General features: G+C 40.1%; 2 protein-coding genes across 3 annotated transcripts in view; one reads left to right on the top strand and one right to left on the bottom strand.

Moving 5' to 3' along the window:
• Positions 1–17926, bottom strand: part of LOC129727688 (acidic amino acid decarboxylase GADL1) — a 28171-nt gene extending 10245 nt beyond the window's left edge. Inside the window, exons 1-2 of one of the 2 annotated variants that reach the window (XM_055685740.1) lie at positions 17484–17926; positions 17233–17278 (exon numbers count right to left, since the gene is read on the bottom strand). The gene's annotated coding sequence lies outside the window, so the exon portion shown is untranslated. The remainder of the gene's footprint in view (positions 1–17232; positions 17279–17483) is intronic. The other variant, XM_055685741.1, reaches the window with a different exon arrangement.
• LOC129727689 (uncharacterized) lies at positions 15475–17304 on the top strand. Its single transcript, XM_055685742.1, has 2 exons — positions 15475–16184; positions 16636–17304. Exons 1-2 carry the CDS (start codon positions 15779–15781, stop codon positions 17286–17288), a joined length of 1059 nt encoding a protein of 352 aa, XP_055541717.1. The 5' UTR covers positions 15475–15778; the 3' UTR covers positions 17289–17304.
• Positions 17927–19866: the final 1940 nt, after the last annotated feature.

Raw genomic sequence — 19866 nt, 5'->3', positions numbered from 1 at the left:
CATCGCATTTGTTTTTATTTATCAAAACTTTAAACGAATCAATTTTTGGTAGAATACTTCTACAATTCCACTGTAAGACAGAGATAGAATCCTTCATATACGCAGTTGAATTAGGCATCGAAGGATACAATCGCTGCAAGGAGGGGCCATTGGGCAGTCAACTGCTTCAAAAATGATCTAACTGTTGGGAGGAGCGCTGTAAGAAAGTTTTTAATTGGATCAGGTATATTGAAATTTTCGAAAATCCAGTCCACAATATTAGAAAAATTCACCAATCCAGCATTTGTTTTGTCAACTGGATATGCAAAAGGAGCAACTGGGGTTTTAGATGTTCCAGGAAGTGCTGGGAACTCCTTCTGAGACTTTAAATTGCCAAGCCCAGGAGGGGTTTGCTTCGGTTTTTCCGTAGCACCTTTAGTTTTGGTTGTACTGTTCTTTCCACTTTGGGAAATCTTAGGACCTTTTCTGGGAAGCTTAGGGGAGGAAAGATTTTTCCTCCTTCTAGACTCCCCAAGATTGGCAAAAGAAGTTCCCTCTAGTGGTTCGTCAGAGTCGGTTCATCTGAAGACAACAGATCAAAGGGGTTCGCTGTTATGGTAGAAGTGGTCGTGGTCTTCTTGAGCATATCGGCGTAAGAACGCTTTGAACGCTCTTTGAGAGACCGTTTCAATTTATCCTTGCGCTGCATGTACACCGCGCATGTGGAGAGCTCATGCTGATTCTCCCCGCAGTGGATACATTTTTCAGCATTCGCACTACAGGAATCGTCGGCATGGTTCTCTCCACACTTACCGCACCGTGCCTTATTGCAACAGTAGGCGGCTGTGTGACCTAACTGCTTGCAATTGGTGCAGTGCATTAAACGGGGCACAAATAAGCGCACAGGAAGACGAACCCGGTGGATCAAGACGTGGCTCGGCAATGCAGACCCGGCGAACGTGACACGAAACGAGTCTGACGGAGTGTATACTTTTTTGTCGCCGACGAGCGACACAGATCGCAGTTGTTTAACCTCTAATACCTTAACCTCAGGAAGGCTGCTGTTTTTAAAACAGCCTACAGCATCCTTCAAGAGGCACTCGACGGACAAACTCGGATCGGTCACGACGCCGTCGATCTCCACGTCTCGGGCCGGTATGTATACGCGATACTCCCGAGTAAAGAGCTCGAAACAAGCTATATCGTTGGCCTGTTTCAGGTCATTGACCACAACACGGAGCTTGTTTGGTCTGACCTTGATTATTTCAGTCACGGCCTTGAAGCGTGACGTCAGGTCTTTCGAAATTTGTAATATGTTCAGGGATTTCGACTTAGGTCCTGCTTTTGGCCAGAAATATACAACGAAACGTGAACCTGCTGTTTCGTCAAGGTAGAGCCTGGCACGAGGGGGAACTGAAGAGTGAACAGCGGGGGAAGGAGCAGGAGGGACAGGGTCAGGAGGGTTCGGTGTCGGAGGATCGACTTCCATTGTGCTAAGGCTAGCGCCCTAACACCGACAAGAAACACGTACCTTTTCTTGATTTCGAGCGATGCTCAAGTTGTCTTCGACAATGTGGTCACGTAATCGTTGGGTGCAGCAGCCGGCAGCTGGCAGCTGTGCGGATTTACACTTTCTTCTTCGTTTGTAGCTCTGGTTGTCTTCAACACAGCTAAACACCAAAACGATCGGTTCAGCAGCGGCGGTTCAGCTACGCAGCAACAAAGCAAACAATAGCGGATGACCTTCAAAGCGGAATTATTTGGCACTGCACAGCACTCGTTAGACCGGGACCGGGCGAGCGATGCCTTTTGTTCGATTACTTTTTGCGAATATATCGAGACGACCGATAAACACAACCGATGCGCTTGGTTGTTCGACTCGGAATGCACTAATTAAGTTTATTTTAATTAATTTAATTAAGCTGCAGTAAATTTTTTTTTTGAGTAGCTGCACGTATTCATTTGCAAACGAGTAACTATGGTGCGTCGCGAAAAATAATAAACAATAATCACTGTCAAAAGTAGGCATGATGACAAAGTTTTCAGTACTAGTAAATTTGTTTGTGAATTTAAAACGCGTGGCAGGAACAGAAACACTGCAAAATTGGAATAAGAAAGCTTCGCGATATATGGTTTTTTGTTATTCAAGCGTTCGAGGTGAACTGGAGGTTATGCGGTTATGAAGTAGGGTATGTGATGGGTTTATCTCTAGTAGAACCTATTCAAGCTCATCGACTGGCAAAACTTACTTACAGCATGTTGCATACTGCAGAATATGAACGATGTAAGTTTTGTCAACTCCCCGTTTAAAATAGTTTCTGTTAGTGGTTTAACCGTTCCCTACCATATTTGCGTGATGAAAATATGACAATAATTGAACAGAAGGGGTTTCCTATCCACTGTTTGTGATTTCTGGATATTTCTTTTGTAGAGAATTTTAGAATAATACAGATTCTCAAATTTTATTGGAACATTCTATTACATATACATTAAGGGTAAATGGTGCTGGCGGTCTGATTAGTTTTGTGGGTAGGTGATTTATTTTAGGATTACCTATAACTAGAGAAAAATCAATAAATTAATTAAAATAAACTTAATTAGTGATCAGCCAGGGGTTCCTTTCAGTTGTACAAGGTGGCAGAGACCTGCTGGTACACTTTCTTGTTCCCTTCATCTCAGAAGCCTTTGGCATTTGGTCGATTCATTCCGAGTGCAGCTCCCAGAGGATCAAAAACCTGGCGCAATCCATCCCTCTCGAAGCAAGATAGTAGAAGATGATGATACGCCACAAGCTTAATGGATGGGTCCACCATCAATTGCCTTGCGATGGGCACCACCACTTTCGAAATACTCCGAGGTCTCTTAACGGGTGTTGTTGACTGGTCACCCAATAAGTCATGTTGACTGGCCAACTCAGGGTGCCGGGTCCGGCAGTGCCGAATCTTATTATTGATGCCATATTTCGCTTGGATATGAGTGCACTTGCGCTCATCTTCTATGCGGCAATAACACCGGTCACCGTATCGATGCACAAACTTAGCAGCAATTTCGGAAAAAATCGATTCTGGAGCAAATTCACTCAAACTTTTTCCACTCACGAGAATCAATTTCAACACAAATGACTTACTCAATTGAAATTCTGCTTTTTTCAATCTACAGAAAATTCAATTGTTGCTGAGATTAATCGATGTCTCGAAAGAATGTGTGGTCTCTCAAATGAGTGAATGTATGAAGATATGTTGCTCTGTCATTAATGAATCAATTTGGCCTGTCAAATCAAGGCTTCTATCCGTAAACATAATATTGAAAGAGATGTTGCTAGGATTTACCGATTCGCTTATATTTATTATTTTCAAATGAGTGGCTTGAAATTTTACTGCACTGGGTATATCTCAAAATCAAACGTATTTTTTTGTTGTTGATAAACTGTACTTTCAGAAAAATACCACTTTGATGCAATGAAAAGGGTGCTATGCACTTAAAAATAAATTCAAACTTCCCTCATTTTTCTCGACCAAAAAGGTATATAACCCCTTAAGGGGGGACCCTACTCTGGAAAGTTGAAAAATAATGAATTTTCGTGATATTTTTTTCGGATGTATAGAGAAAGGTGAGGTGTTCGGGCATTTCGGCTATGGATTAAGGTATATTTGAAGATGTATTTTGTGTACCGTGGGTGCAAATATAGTGAGTATTACGCTATCGGCAGTGTTTTTCTCGAAACCATGTTTTTTCAACTGGTGGTAAATTTTTCTCAGCATCTACTGAACCGATTTTGCTGATTTTTTTTTAACATGTAAAAATGGATTATCTAACTTGTTACGTAGCCGTTTTTTGATATCTGAGTTTTTCAATGTTTTATGATTTTTTAAATAGTGATTTTTCATGAAAATAAAACATTTTTTTTACTAAAATGGCCGCCATTTTGTCAATTTTTGGAATTTTCAAAAACGGCTACGTAACAAGATAGATAATATGTTTCTATATACTTAAAAAAAATTTCAGCCCGATCGGTCTACTAGAAGCTGAGAAAAACTTACCACCAGTTAGGTACTGATTTAAAGAGAGCATCCACGTTCCCAGCTGCCAACAGTGTAATACTCACTATATTTACATTCACGACATGGAAAATACATCTTCAAATATACCTTAATCAATAGCAAAAATAGCCAAACACTTCACTCTACTCTAGACAGCCAAAAAAAATATGAAAATTCATGATTTTTCGACCTTCTAGAGTAGGGTCCCCCTTAAGAAAGGATGTTGTAAGGAAGGAGTTGTAGCAGTCGTTGTTGTCGGAGATTGAGTTTACCTCTTTTAGTAGAATCAGGCCAATTGATGTCAAAAAGGACTAAAGTACAAGTTTATCCTCAGGGTTGTCAACCACTTACCTTTCCTTTACGCTGAATTACAGAATACTTTGGTGCGACTTCCTCTTAATAAAAAAATATTTCCCTCTTATGACTTAAACTTTTTACAAAAGTTCACATCAATGGACAACGTAATTCTAATTCCCTAACAAAAAAAAAAAAAAAATACTAAAACTGGTCATGAGGACGCACAACGAAACTACTCCTAGGAATTATAAGTGGCTATATTTGACAGCAGAAAGGAGGCAAAAATAGGTCCTTCTTTTGATAAAACGGGTAATAAGGACGCCCAACGAAGGGATATGTATTACACACAAGCACGGATAAATAATAAGCATGACGCTTTTGAATAGCGGTGTTGCTAATAATAGAAGTGCGGAATACAGCAGACACCCGGTCATATTTCACAATAGATCAACGGTTCGGGTCACAGTGAGGAAAGTTCAAAATAATTAGAATCGGCTAGGATTGAATCTAGACCAGTTGGGTTGGTTATGAGTGGATCACGCCACCCCACAATCATCGACACCTATGTCGGCGTTGGGATTCGAATCCAGGCGTCGAGCGTGGTTGGCGGAGACTTTACCAACCACGCTAGGCCCCCGCCTGTCCTACCAAAATTGATTTTTTGGGGATCTTTCGGTTGCTGCGTGCAAATAGTATAACGCGTGTGCTCTCGTTAGTAGGTATTGTAATACTAATTATATTTTACATTATATATACATGAGATGGTTTGAGTGTAAGTGTATCTGTCGATCGATTGTCGAAGATCGAGAGATCGAGAGATCGTGTGAGGTTGAGAATGAGTTACGTTGTGATGTCGAGAGTTACCTGGTCGGTGATTACAACGAGGCGAGATGGTAGGGTTACCAATCAAGATCGCCACAGTACTTCCCCCTTAACTTTTCCAATACCTTCGAGGGATCCGTACACGGCGGCCAGACCGGGTTTGGTACGCTGGGAGTTCGGTGGTATCCGTTTGTTTCGGTGGTTGTTCGTCGGCTTCGATAAAGGCTGCTTTCAGGCGATCGACGGAGATTGGTGATTGTTTGCCATTAATGTCGACGATAAAAACTTTCTTTTTCCGACGAAGTACTCGAAACGGCCCTTGGTATGGTTGCGTCAGTGGTGGTTTCACGGCGCCGATCTTCACGAAAACATGGCTGCAGGTGCTCATTTCTTTTTGCAGGAATACCGATGGCTTGGCGTGGTTGCTTGTTGGAGTTGGGCGGAGACTCGTCATTTGCTTTTTTAGTTGAGTGACGAACTCTGGTACTATAGCCTTGCTGGTAGTTTCGGAAAAGAATTCTCCGGGGAGTCGTAGGGTGGTTCCATAGGTTGCTTCTGCGACGGATGCATTAAGATCTTCCTTGAGGGCGGTTCTCATTCCGAGGAGTACGATAGGCAACGCTTCTGTCCACTTTGGGTTTTGGTGGCACATGATTGCGGCCTTAAGCTGTCGGTGGCACCGTTCTATTTGCCCATTTGCTTGGGGATGGTAAGGCGTTGTTTTCAAGTGGCTGACACCGAGCAGATTGGATAGTTCTTGGAAGAGTTCAGACTCGAACTGCCTTCCAAGGCCCGTAGTGACATTTTTTGGAACTCCAAATCGCGCAACCCATCCATTAAAGAAAGCTCGCGCGACTGTGACTGCGGTCATGTTGGGAATCGGGATTACTTCGGGCCAACGCGTAAACTTGTCGATCATCGTTAGACAATACGCGTTCCCGTCCGATGGTGGTAATGGTCCGATCAAATCCATATGGATGTGTGAGAACCTATCATCTGGTGTGGCGATATGGATAATTGGTGCTCTGTTGTGACGAATGACTTTCGATTTCTGACAGGAGATGCAACGATTGACAAAGTTTTTACAATCGCGTCGCACCGAAGGCCACACGTAACGGTCCGTTACGAGACGAGTGGTCGCACGAACACCAGGATGAGATGCGCTATGAAGCTTCAGGATGATCTGCCTCCGAAAATTCTTGGGCACGAACGGTCGGATCGCAGGAGTAGAGATGTCGCAATACATCGGGATTGTTGACAACGGAGACTGGAGTGCCTTAAGTGCCAACGTAGTATTGGTGGGTGGATCGTTGAGGAATGACTGGAGCTCGGTATCGTCTCGCTGCTGTTTGGCCATCAGCTCGAAATCGATGGCTTCGTTGTTGTTGGAGATGGCTTCGATGCGGCTCAGCATGTCGGCAACTCGGTTTTCTTCGCCAGGTATATGGCGAATATCCGTTGTGTACTCGCTAATGAAACTGAGATGCCGTTGCTGTGTTGGGCTGGCTCGTTCAGGTCGCTGCTGGAAAACTGTGGTGAGAGGCTTGTGGTCCGTGTATATGCAGAACTCGCGGGCAGTGAGTGAGTCCTTGAAATATTTCACGGCTTCGTATATTGCAAACAACTCTTGATCGTAGGTGCTGGCTTTTTGCTTGCTATCGCTCAGGTTACGAGAGAAGTACGCGAGAGGTTGACAGCCTTTTTCGGTTATTTGGTGCAACACCGCTCCAATTGCGGTGCCGGATGCGTCGACTGCCAGTGCTAACTTGGCATCACAACACGGATGCCCGAGAAGAGTTACGTTTGCCAGGTCCTGTTTGCTTTGCATGAAAGCGGCTATTGTAATGGCGTCCCACTTTAAAGGTGTTTTGTCATTTCGAACGTTACCTTGGATCATCGACTGAAGAATTTGTTGGTTCACTGCGGCGCGTGGAATGAAACGGCGGTAGAAATTGATTGTCCCCAGGAACCGCTTCAGCTGCTTCGCTATCACTGGCCGTGGAAAATTAATGATGGCTTCAACCTTGCTGGGTGTAGGTTTTATGCCATCTTGAGTGATAAGGTGACCAAGAAATGTAATTTCCGATTTGCCAATTTGGCACTTGCCGGCATTTACGGTGAGTCCGTTCTCTCTCAGCCGATCGAACACCAGGCGAAGATGCTTTTTGTGTTGTTCGATGTCATCGGACGCGATACAAAGATCATCAACGTATGGGAAAACGAAGTCAAAATCGCCTAAAATGTCGTGGAGCTGCCTCTGCAGCGTTTGCCCTGCATTCCGCAGTTCGAATGTCATGAACCTAAATTCAAACAAGCCAAATGGCGTGGTAATGGCAGTTTTTGGGATATCTTCTGGTGCCACAGGTATTTGGTGGTAGGCCCGCTGCAGATCGATGCACGAAAAAATCTTTCTGTTGTGGAGGATGTTGGAAAAATCCTGAATGTGCGGAATGGGATACCGATCGGGAACCGTAATTGCATTAAGACCTCTGTAATCCCCACAAGGACGCCATTTTCCGTTGGACTTCTTGACCATGTGTAGAGGGCTGGCCCAAGAACTTTTGGAAGGTTGGCAGATACCTTGCTCCATTAAAAACCTTAACTCCGCTCTCGCTTCATTCAGCTTATCGATCGGCAAACGTCGCGGACGAGAAAATACAGGCTGACCAGTGGTAATAATTTGATGGACGGTTTTCGCTTTCGTGGGACGGTGGTTCATGTTTAGAATGGTGATGTCTTGGTACTCCTTCAGGATGTCAGCAAACGGCAAGTTCACGTCGAAAGTGGTTATGGTGGGTTCGGAGACGGCATTGATGTTTCTGATTTCCAGGCGAGTTTGATTGTCAATCTATTTATTGCGCTTCAGGTCCACCAAAAGATCGTAATGCTTCAAGAAATCCGCACCGATGATGGGTGATTTGACATCGGCGACGGTGAAAACCCAAACAAAAGAACGACGAAGGCCTATATCGATAGAGAGGCGTTTCGTCCCGTACGTCTGGATTGGGCTTCCGTTGGCAGCGAAGAGTTGGTGGGATTTTGCAGGGCGGAGAAGCTCGTGCGAAGAGGGGGGTACAACTGAAATGTAGGCACCCGTGTCGATGAGAAACTGCTGAGATGTCTGTTGGTCGTGAACGTGGATTCTTCGGATATTCACGGTTGGGTTGGAGTCGGGGTATGGTAAATCATGTTGATTTATTTTTGGTTCGGGCAGAGACCCGGCATTTAGTTTTTTTCGGGACGAGAATAGACCGGCATCTTTCCGTCGTAAAAAATACATGGAACGTTAGGGTTCTCACCTCTCTGTTTTTCACACTTACGGGCCTGGACCCCATGGCGGTAGTGGAACCAGCAAATCCAACGGCGAGTTCCATTTGAACGCGATGGGGTCGCATCGCGTCGTCCAGGCGAACGGAATTTTTGACGACTTGCAGAACGTCCTCGTCGTCGGGAATTTTGCGAAAGAACTTCGTCGAAACGGCGGGTGAGAGCTTCAATACGTTGCTCCAAGCTTGAAATCGACGAATTTTCAGGGGACTGAATCGCCGCAATTTCATTGGTGCCTCCATTATTTTATCGGCAACTTCCGCTTTTTCTCGAGTGTGGCGGTTGGCATCGAAGCGATGATTGAGCGGACGGTACTGGGCAACGCGCGTAACCACAAATTCGAAAGCACTGTGTCCGTACAACCGTCACCACCCAAGCGTTTCATTTCAGACAATAGAACAGTTGGCTTCTGGTCACCAAGCGTCATCCCAGAGAGCAGACTGGTTAAACGTTGTGTTTCAGATGGCCGAAAATGTGCAACGACAGCGGCTTTTATTGTTTCGAACCGATCATTGTTCGAGGAATCGTTACATTTCGCGATGGCGGAATGAAAAAATTTCGCACGTGGTCCAAGAGCCACTATCACTGCGTAAAACTTTTGCTTGTCGTGTTTGACCTGGTTTACACTAAACGCGGCTTCCAGGCAAATGAACCAAGTATCGACATCGTCCGGATCAAAGTCAGGGTAATTAATCTTCGCGATTACCGTCGGTTCACCGGTCTCGATCTTCACGACAGGCTCTTCGCCGGGTTCTGTCATGGCGGCTGTTTCACAAAATCGTGTTTCACTTTTTTGGGATGGTTTTTACTTAGGCGAAAATTTCTTTAGCGCGGATTATCGCGGTTCACGAAACGTGGTGTAAAAAATACGGGATTCGATACGGAATACGAATACTGTTCCGTCGGGGTCACCAATTTGGGGATCTTTCGGTTGCTGCGTGCAAATAGTATAACGCGTGTGCTCTCGTTAGTAGGTATTTTAATACTAATTATATTTTACATTATATATACATGAGATGGTTTGAGTGTAAGTGTATCTGTCGATCGATTGTCGAAGATCGAGAGATCGAGAGATCGTGTGAGGTTGAGAATGAGTTACGTTGTGATGTCGAGAGTTACCTGGTCGGTGATTACAACGAGGCGAGGTGGTAGGGTTACCAATCAAGATCGCCACAATATCCTACATTCTTTTAATTTTAATTACAAAAAATACGTTTACTGTGTATCTTAAACACCCTGTTGAATATGAACATCATTTTGTGACGCTCTACATATTTTTAGGTTTCCTATATAATTACACTGCCGCTATTGGCATAACAGTCCTATGTTAAATTTGAGTATTTTCTTGATTTTTTTTTTGCGGGAATGAGTTCAGTTTAGTATGCTCTTCAAGAATGACCAATAAAAAAGTAAGGTTGTTCCACACAACCTCGATTTTTTGACGTGGAACTACGTCTTTGTTTTCTGTACTGGGATGCATTCTGTTAAAAAAGAAATGAAACTGGCAAATATTGTATCTGATGTCAAACGATAATAACAACATAACCACATGAAGGATACCAATAACCAATATGTTGTTGGATAGATAATATGTTAAACAATTTGGTAATACGCTAGTTATTACTATTATTTCATTGCTCAGTGCTGAAAATTGATAAAAAGTTTCAAGGTCAAATTCACGCGAACAATAAACCAATTACATGCGAGCATTCCTAGCACAGACGATATGAATAGACACCAACCATTCTCTGTGATATCTGTATTAGAGATGGTCGGGTATGGGAAATTTGTTACCCGTACCCGACCCGTACCCGACTCAACGAAAATTTTCAAACCCGTACCCGACCCGAACCCGAAGTCTGGTTTGTTTAAAATACCCGTACCCGACCCGAACCCGAAAAATATCTATTCCAACTACCCGTACCCGACCCGTACCCGATAGAAAAAACGCCGAAATTGCCGGTACCCGACCCGTACCCGACCCGTCCTGGATTTTTTTTTAATTTTATATTTCAAAATGCCTGGGTACCTCACAAATTTTATGCACTGATTGTCATATGTGGTCTATCGAGATGATGGCCGGAGTTAGGCTAGAACCGAGTGTGCGTGTGAACGAATGATAATGAACCCAGAGTTCCAGGCGACTATAAGGAATCGGTCTTAAAATTAAGTAAATACCATATTTTTGTCGTATTTATCGACATTTTTTTTACTTGACAAGCATTTGTATTGAGTCGCCCCACTGTGCAATGTTCCGCGGTTTTCCTGACAGTTATGAAAAAAGCCAAACAAAAATTTCATTTAAATCAAAACCGTTGCAGAAACAACTATTCAATCTAACATTAGAAAGCGATAGCATGATGTCATTCCCTTGGTGCATAGACTGCCGACAACTGTCAGAATAGGTATTGGGCGATCTCTTGTTGAGTGAGGATGTGCGATTTTTTCTCCGATCTTACCGATTATCGACATTAAGAAAACACCCAGGCTTGAAAAAATAAAAATTAAATTCTCATAATGCACGAAAATTGAATTACCCGTACCCGACCAATTGAGAATTTTTCAAACTCGTGCCCGACCCGAACCCGAAGCCTAGGTTTTTTAATTACCCGTACCCGACCCAAACCCGTAAAATATTGTTGGCGTTACCCGTACCCGACCATCTCTAATCTGTATCAATATCAAAAAAAAAAAAAATTACAGAATCTCCCCGTCCCAACAAGTCAATTCATGTTTGCTTCCATGAACTTAGACTAATTTGATGTCTTCAAGGTAAAGGTTTCTCAAAAAGTTTGAAACAACCCTTTTTGCCTTTCTCCTAGAAAAGTATAGTAATCACTGGAAAAACCAAAGGTATAAAAGTGCTCCAAAGAGTCGAATCTCGTATATCAATCGACTTAGTTCGACGAGCTGAGCATTTTCTGTATGTGTGTGTGCGTGTATGTGCGTGTGTATGAGTGTGTGTAACGCTCTCCCAATCTCACTCGATTTTCTCAGAAATGGCTAGACCGATCTTCATAAAATTAATTGCAAATGACAGGTCTAGTTGCCCCATAAGACCCTATTGAATTTCATTGCAATCGGATTTTTAGTTTAGAGGTTATGTTTAAAAATGGGAAAATCACGAAACATCATTATCTCAGAAACTACTCAACCGATTTTAACAAAATTGGTTTTAAATAAACGAGCTACTTAAAATACTTTTAACTTTTGAGTTTCATGAAGATTAAACGTGTGGTTCAGAAGTTATTTAAAGAAACGTGTTCTGGAGAGTGCTTAATCTCACTCATGTTTCTCAGAGATGGCTGAACCGATTTCCACAAAATCAGTGTCATTTGGAAGGTCTAATTACCCCATAAGACCCTATTGATTTTTTTTGCAATCGAACTATTACTTTGCCTGTTATGTTTAAAAATGTGAAATCCAGCTTTGAAAAGAAACATATTCCGAAGAGTACTTAAACTCACTCACTTTTCTCAGAGATGGCTGAACCGATTTCCACGAAATTAGTGTCAAATGAAAGGTCTAGCTGCTTCATAACACCCTATTGAATTTCAATGTAATCGGTCTGTTACTTTGTCTGTAATGTATCAAAATATGAAAATCACGAAACTTCATTATCTCAGAAAGTACACAACCGATTTGAACAATATTGGTATCAAATGAACGGGCTAGTTAAAGGTTAATTGATGAATTTTATAGTGATTAAAGACGTGCTTCAAAAAATGTGAAAAAAAACATGTTCCGGTGACTTTTCAAATTCACTCGTTTTCCCAAAAATGGCTGGACTAAATTCAACAATCTTAGTGTCAAATGAAAAGTTTGGCTTTCCTATAGGTTCCCATTTTATTTGACTATAATCGTATTTTTATTCCAACCATTATAGATTAAATCATAAAAACAACGAATGTCTATTATCTCAAAGATCACACGACTTATTTGAACATATCTGGTGTCATTTGAACGGGTTGTCTCACAAACTCACAAGTAAGAAATTTCATAGCAATTTGATATGTGGTTCAAAAGTTATGGAAAGAAAAGAAATTCAAAGGTTATTTAAAACTATACCTGCTTTGATCAATATATGTGGCCTCAATATAATTGAAATGTGGTATCGTACCATTTGAATGTTCCCGGTATCGCTCGTGATTGAATTTTTCGAAATTAAGAATCATTTCTTTTATTTCGCTATTTCTTGAGCATTTACGTTAGGTCAAATTTCATATTTTATACTTAAATTACAACATCAATATTTTAGAACCCAAAAAGTGAATACACATTTATTGGATTGAAGCGTTCATATAAATCTGTTTTTACAAATAATAAGTTCGAATGAGTAAGGCTGGGTCTGACCGCTAGGTGGATTAATTTAGGTTTTTAAACAATTTTCCAACCTGCAGTTAGAGCGTAATGAAAACTGATGTCTTGAAAGAAACCATTCTGGTAAAAGCAACAGTACTGTACAGCGTACATGGAGCAAAACGCCGCAGGTCACTTGTCTATCATTGCATTGTAGCGGTACACGACTTCTATTCGCATGCAATGAAGAAAAAACTGCAATGCTGCTGCCGATGGTGATTAAAAGTTTATCTCACGAATATTGGGTAGCGAACGGTTTCGGCAGCTTTTCTGTGGCAATATTATGCAGAAACCTACCGAAGAAAACCACTGCCGAAGCCGTTCGCTACCCTGGTTACCATAAAAGCCATAAATTACTCGACAAGAATTTAACATTTTGCAAACGGTTATACGTTATTTTTATTTATTCTATCTAATTATAATTTATCTAATTATAATTTATCTAAATATATTCACTAAATAATCGTGACCGCAGGCTCGAATTTGAGGGGGGGCAAAGGGGCAAATGCCTCGGGCCTCCCGTTTCCAGGGGCCCCCTTAGTACTGGGGCGACCTTTTTTTTTTGCTCTTCACCTTCCAGAACGTTACTTCTAAATGTTTTAAGAAAAGAGGGCCTCACAAACAAATTTGCCCCGGGCCCCCCACCGTCTAAATTCGGCCCTGCGTGACCGGCATACTATCGAAAGAGTAATTCGTAATACAATGAGTAGAACTTGTCGAGCAAAAAACAAAAATGAATCTTTTTAAACTTTAAATTCGTTGTAATTGTTGATTGTTTTGATTTTTTGCTGGAACTTGTTGATAATTTTGTTCAACATATCTTCTTATGTTTTCCTATAAGTGAACTTATGTAAAAGCTTCGAAATTATTTTCGGAGCTCTTACTCCCATATAATAAATTTTATTTAATCAAAGTAAAATAAGACAACCATTCATAAGATAACGTAGGTATTGTTGGATTTGGTTTTAAAGGAAATAGAATTAATTCTGATATAGACGCATTACGATAAATTCAAAGTGCTTTTCAACAACAACGATACGCTTGTGCCTTGTCAAATGAATGTTTTTTTTTTTGCACAAAAATTACTACAGGTACTATATCGACAAGTGTAAATGAAAATCTTTCGAGTGTTAAATATATTACTAAAGAAATTAAGGGGAGACTGAGAGTAAGAATACGTAAGTCACTGAACAAAAGAATTGATTCTGTGCGCGTAACTAAAAATTCCTCTAATTATAGTATTCAGGCTGTAAACTTTGTAGTATTTGTAGTATTCTCTTGTTGTACTACGTCCTAATTATTAGCATAACAATCCTAGGTTTTTATTAGCATGAAACCTTTCCTTGAAATAATTTTTAATAAAGTTTAAAGTATAATTGCACTTCATTTAATGTATCCATCAAATCGATTCAACGTTATATTGTATAATTGTGTTATAACATCAACCATAAAATACGAAATAATGATAAAAGTTACTCGAAAAAAATTACACTCGATTTTGTAGCTTTATAAAAAACATTTCAGCAATTAATACCTTTCTGGAAGGCTTGTCCAGAAGTCTTTCTGTATTCAAGAACAACTAAAAGAATCACAGCCAACAGCGCACTTTTCTGGTTCCGGTCTAAACCAAGGAATCCGCAATCCCGGATTACATTCCCACATCCGGTTCCAGAGTCCTTTCATAACTGAAACACTCCCGTCGAACCAAGATTAGGAATCAGTTTCTTACTGCTGCTTAAGTGTAGTATCCTTGAATTGCCAAGGTGTTGGCGGAAACTGTCCCAGAGCAGCTTCACGAAGCCAATTAAATCCTCGTCGGAAGGATCGTCTTCACCTTTATAAATCTTTCGCAACTCAAGAGCAGATATTTTCGGTCACGTAAGAAAAAAAAACACCGTTTAAACAGAGAATATAGAAACTACTACTCTCGAACGTAGGACTTGTATGTGAAAATTTTGTTGATCGATGGGCAAAATATTCGCATATATATTCGTCTCGCTGATATTTTTTAGTAGAAACACATGTTTTTTGTGTTTTTTAGAATGATAAAGTTGTCTAAGTTATGAGTTGATGACTTCGAAAAAAAAACGGAAAAAACCGTAGTACAGATGTACTTATGCAGAGTATCTGTTCATAACAAGCAATATCCTTTTCTTGGCAAATATTTTTGAATCACTACGAATGGTAAGTTCTAATTGCAAATTCTAACAATTAAAATTACAAAATCAATGTTGAAAAGTCACCGTTTGTGATTTGCCACACAAACTGACTAATCAGTAATAATAATTTATTTTAGGACTAGCTGGACCCGGCAAACGTTGAACGAATGAGAAAGAATAAAAGTTTTTCTTGACTCATTCCCTAAGTTTCAAGAAGAGCATCAAACAGGGTAAAGACTTTATCGATATGACGGTTGCTGAATTGAGTGTTGATTATATAATTGACAAGTTTTCAGCGAAGAAACCTCATAAAAAGAAATTTCGAAAACTTCTAACAAATGTGTGCTCTGAAATTGTCAAAGATAAATAAATATAACGCAACGTTATAACATTGCTGGGCCCCCACACCAAACTGGGCCGCGGGCCTGTATAATCTTAAATCCGGCTCTGTGTACACTAAACAGTTGGCCGCGAAGTCTGTGTATAGTAAACAGAAGATCGAGTTCCAAATCGATATGTATCACTGAGGTTTTGCTTTTTATACCTACAATACTTTCATTTGTAGTGTAGATTGCACATATTGCTGGAGTGCTAGTTGTACCTAAACAAAGAACCAACCCTGAGTGCAATCCTTCGAACGGTTATCTAAAAGCCGACACCAGTGTACCATTATTATCCGAGCGTAAATCAAATTAGAAGAAAGCTCATTCAGCTGGAAAGCTGAACCACAGATGCGACGATATCTAGTCCTTTCCAGGCATTTGCTGTGTTCGCTTTGGTTTAGTGTCGTTTGAAATGGCAGAGCAAGTGAACGTTGGATCCGTTCCGCAGCTGGACCAGGAGTTTCAAAGTTTGCTCGATTCCATCGACAAGCTAGCTTTAACGAAAGCTGAATTGTACAAAGTGCTTGCCCCATTGAGATGGCAAATGTTTAGAAACTGTTGGGTCAAAAGAATTAAGATATTCGTTTTGATTGCTACTGCATTGATTGCGATTTATTACATTCCTGTGCTGAACTGGAATGCTTCAGCACTTGGAAAACTAGCTATGGTTCAGGTCCTACCATACTTGGATTGGCGGCCACTTTATAGAGATCGGTGCTTGGTAAAGAGTTTACCCTGGAAGTGGAACAGTCAGGGTAATCGATTTTACCACCAAAATGAATTACTAGCTGAGGATTGCCATGTATGCGAGACAATAAGTAAGTATGTTGCAGTGCATATCAACGGATTATGTGCATATGTGAGAAACAAACAATGGTCTTTTTTTTCTATCACATTTTTGTTTTCAAGAAAAAAAAATCTAAAATTGTTGGTGTAAATACTGAAAACCTAAAATATTGAATTTTGGCCATTAGATTGACCACCATCATAGTCAGATCGGTTCAAACACTTCAGGATGGTTTTCGTTGTTTTACTTTTAACTAAAAAAAGTTTATTCTTACGCTGTACTGTATTAATTTGAAACGCATCCTCCGCGTAAAAAAGACTTTACTTTTGTTTTCCTTTTGCAAAATTTCGATAAAATTATTGTGATGAAACAAAAATAATAGCAAATTTTAATGCTCTGAAAGAATGTCTAGAAAATTCATATTTTTATTACCTTGTTGCACAAAATAAGTCTTTTTTATGTTTCTAAACATTTCTCCACAGATTCAATACCATCCATAAAACAACTGTCTTTCGAGTATTTGAATGATAACCATCTGCTACGAAATGTGCCAATAATTGTCTTAGACTCCCACCTCAAGTGGGCTGAAGGGTCGTGGACAAATGTTACACAATTTATAAAAGCTATTGAGCCACTGTTGCTCTCGAGACCATGTAATGTGCATACCAATCTGTTGTTTAAAGGTTACGACGTTAGAGAAAGTGACAGTGCACTTGTCACGATGGCCGACATACTTCTTCGTACGAAATCGAACGATTCCTGGTTTGTGCATTTTAGGAATTGTCGTTTGGCAACTATCAAGCGAACGAGGCTTTTGATTGAAAGACCATATTTTTATGCGCCTCATCTGGAGATGCCGTACAGTACGTGGTTTTTGTTGTCCAGTAATTACTCGACTAGGAGTTGGAAATCGCTCAAACTGGAGGGATTCGTCATCGTTATGCAGTTGAAGGAATCGTTGAAAGTTGTCCTGATACCACGCGGAGAGTGCTACGATATTTGTAATAAGTTTGAATTTGAATTGCACGAAGGACAATCGTTGGTATTTTTGACGGACTTATGGCTTTTTAAATACTTACCTTCCGGTACTAATACGACGGCTATTACTTTCGTGTCTGAAACATTCTGGAAATAAAGATTTCGGTTGAGATTCGAAATTTGCGTTTCTTTTTTTTGTTGTTAATCGTTTCATAGTTTTAGGCTGACCAGATTTTTCCGAGATAAAAACGGGACAAATGGGTTTAAAAAACGGGTCACATGATAAAATTGATTTTTGAAAATTTTTACCAACCAACATGCAAACAGTTATTCATTGCTTTGATAAACTTACCCAATCCTGAAGAGTGTGATTTTTTGCAATGAGCTCCTGAAATTTGTCACATGATGATCAAGATTTTGACTAACACATATCATGGTCTCAACTTTCAATCGCAACTTTTTCGTCAGTTCTCGATAGGTGATGTCCTACCAGTGGTGCGGTACTGTCAGGAAAGCACAAAACGTACTCAGTAATATTAAAAAAATTCTGGTTGCTTGGAAATTTATTTTCTTTTTAGGGAGATTTCAATGCAAAGCTCTTTTAAAGATTTTTTCAACGAGTATCCGAAAACGGTACAAAATGGCAAAAATACGGGACGGTTAAAACTATTCGAAAAACCGGTACTGTCCCGTTCAAAACGGTACGTCTGGTCAGCCTAGATAGTTCATAATTTATTGCAGGCGAATTAGTCACTGGCCTTTACAAACTGCGCGTTAGCTTTTCTGATAACTGCAACTGAACAATCTGCCCTTTATTATCAACATAAATTGAAGGTCATTGATTTGTGTCCATACACGCTGCTTTATTTTAACTCTCATTTGATTAGGATCTACTCAGTTTGGTATTCTTATGCAAAATGTCAAAAAGTGAGTTATCGGGTACTGGATAATTGAGTAACATTTACCCAAATTTTCATAATTACCATGTTTACTCAGTTTTGAGTTATTATCCATGATGTTTACTCACCACTGAGTATATGTCCATGATGTTTACTCACCCCTGAGTATAAGTTTTCAACAGCGATATTATCTGTTTCCGAAGAACAATTGGTGTCGCTTTTTATTCGTTTGGTAGCAGTAAGTGTTTGATCTTTCATCAAATCAATAATTTCCTAATCAATTACATTACAAACAACATGTAACAATATTCCATAACAATTTCAGCCCAACATCATTATTGCAGAGGATTTGAAAACATAAAAAACATCTCTTCAAAATGAACAACCGCATGTTGTGTGTCCTGCGATGCCGTTTTAGGTCGGGCTTTTATTCGTGATAATGAACGGAAACATTTGTATCGATGTACAGTGCCCAAAACATGCAATCGATACAATTTAAATCCTTCGCAGTGTTTGGTGACGGATGATGACGGATTTTCTGGTGTGCGTACTGTACAAAAACATGAGCCACAGTTCACGGGCAACTGTGAACCGGTTGGTTGCCGCATTATATAAAGACACGTGAATGATTTAAAACTTTTATAATCTTTCGATGAAATTTGAATTTATTTTATTTATTGAGTCAAATTTACAATAACCAGAAATCATCAAATTTCCAAATTTGGGCAAACTGGGTAACTTGTACTCATTTTCGTTAATTCCTGGTTTGCATAAACAGAGTAGATTCTAATCAGTTTTTGACGTATGACGCCCTTACTCAGAAGTGAGTAACCGTAAAAGTACTCAAATTAGGGTACCTCCACTTTTTTCAAAAATGGGTCATATATAACTCACTTTAGAGTAACAAATAATGAGCGTGTACATAATTTGTTCCACCATAATTGGTTTTCATAGTGGACACTTATGTATTTATCGATTGAAATGGCCTTCGGCCATTGCTTTATCACATGTTATCATACGCCTAAATCAAATGATAGTACGGGCTAAGTTCCGGACTGCTAGGGGGCAACACATTCTTCAGTCAAAACTTTATGTTTTCCGTTAGCCATCGTTGAGTGTGATTTGACGTGTGACATGGTGCTCGGCTCAACTGTCTGGAATAACGATTATCTGTCAATGCCATTCTAATCGAGCAAACGACCTATTAGGAAGGAAGTGTGTTGAAGTCACAAATGGCCGACATCGAGTTTCCACGTGGTCGACTTCAAATTTTCATTGTGTCTTTGAAAATACGTGATTGGCCGAATGTCGTATACCAATTGACTAAGTTCGATGAGATGAACGTTTTCTGCATGTGTGTATGTATGTCTGTATGCACCACTTTTAAATTCGCTCTCTTCTCTCAGAGATGGTTGGACCGATTCTCACAAACTTAGTGTCAAATAAAGGTTGCTATTGAAAGTTTTAGTTTAGTTTAGGCATTATGTATCAAAATGGGAAAATCACGAAACTTTATTATCTTAGAGTTTAGGTAATCGATTTGAATAAAATTATTGTCAAGAAAACTGAAAGCCTCTCAAACTATCAATTAGTGAAATTCATAAAGATTGAACTTGTTGTTCGGAAGACCCAGAAAGAAATGTGATAGAAAACAGTTTTAAGTATGGTTTTCGGAATATGTAAAATACCTCAAAGGTGACAGTATTATTTATTATAATCCGAAGAGTTTTAAAAATAGTTTCAAGTGCAATCCAAATTGTTGAAATTTCACGTTTCTGTGAAAGGTTGTTCACACTTAAGTGAATAGCAGTGAATAATAAGTCGTAATGTAGGAGC

This window comes from Wyeomyia smithii, chromosome 3 (assembly GCF_029784165.1).
Source record: "Wyeomyia smithii strain HCP4-BCI-WySm-NY-G18 chromosome 3, ASM2978416v1, whole genome shotgun sequence".
Classification (NCBI taxonomy): Eukaryota; Metazoa; Arthropoda; class Insecta; order Diptera; family Culicidae; genus Wyeomyia; species Wyeomyia smithii.
The sequence above is the reverse complement of the archived record's forward strand: the minus strand, read 5'-3'. Positions and strand labels throughout refer to the sequence as shown.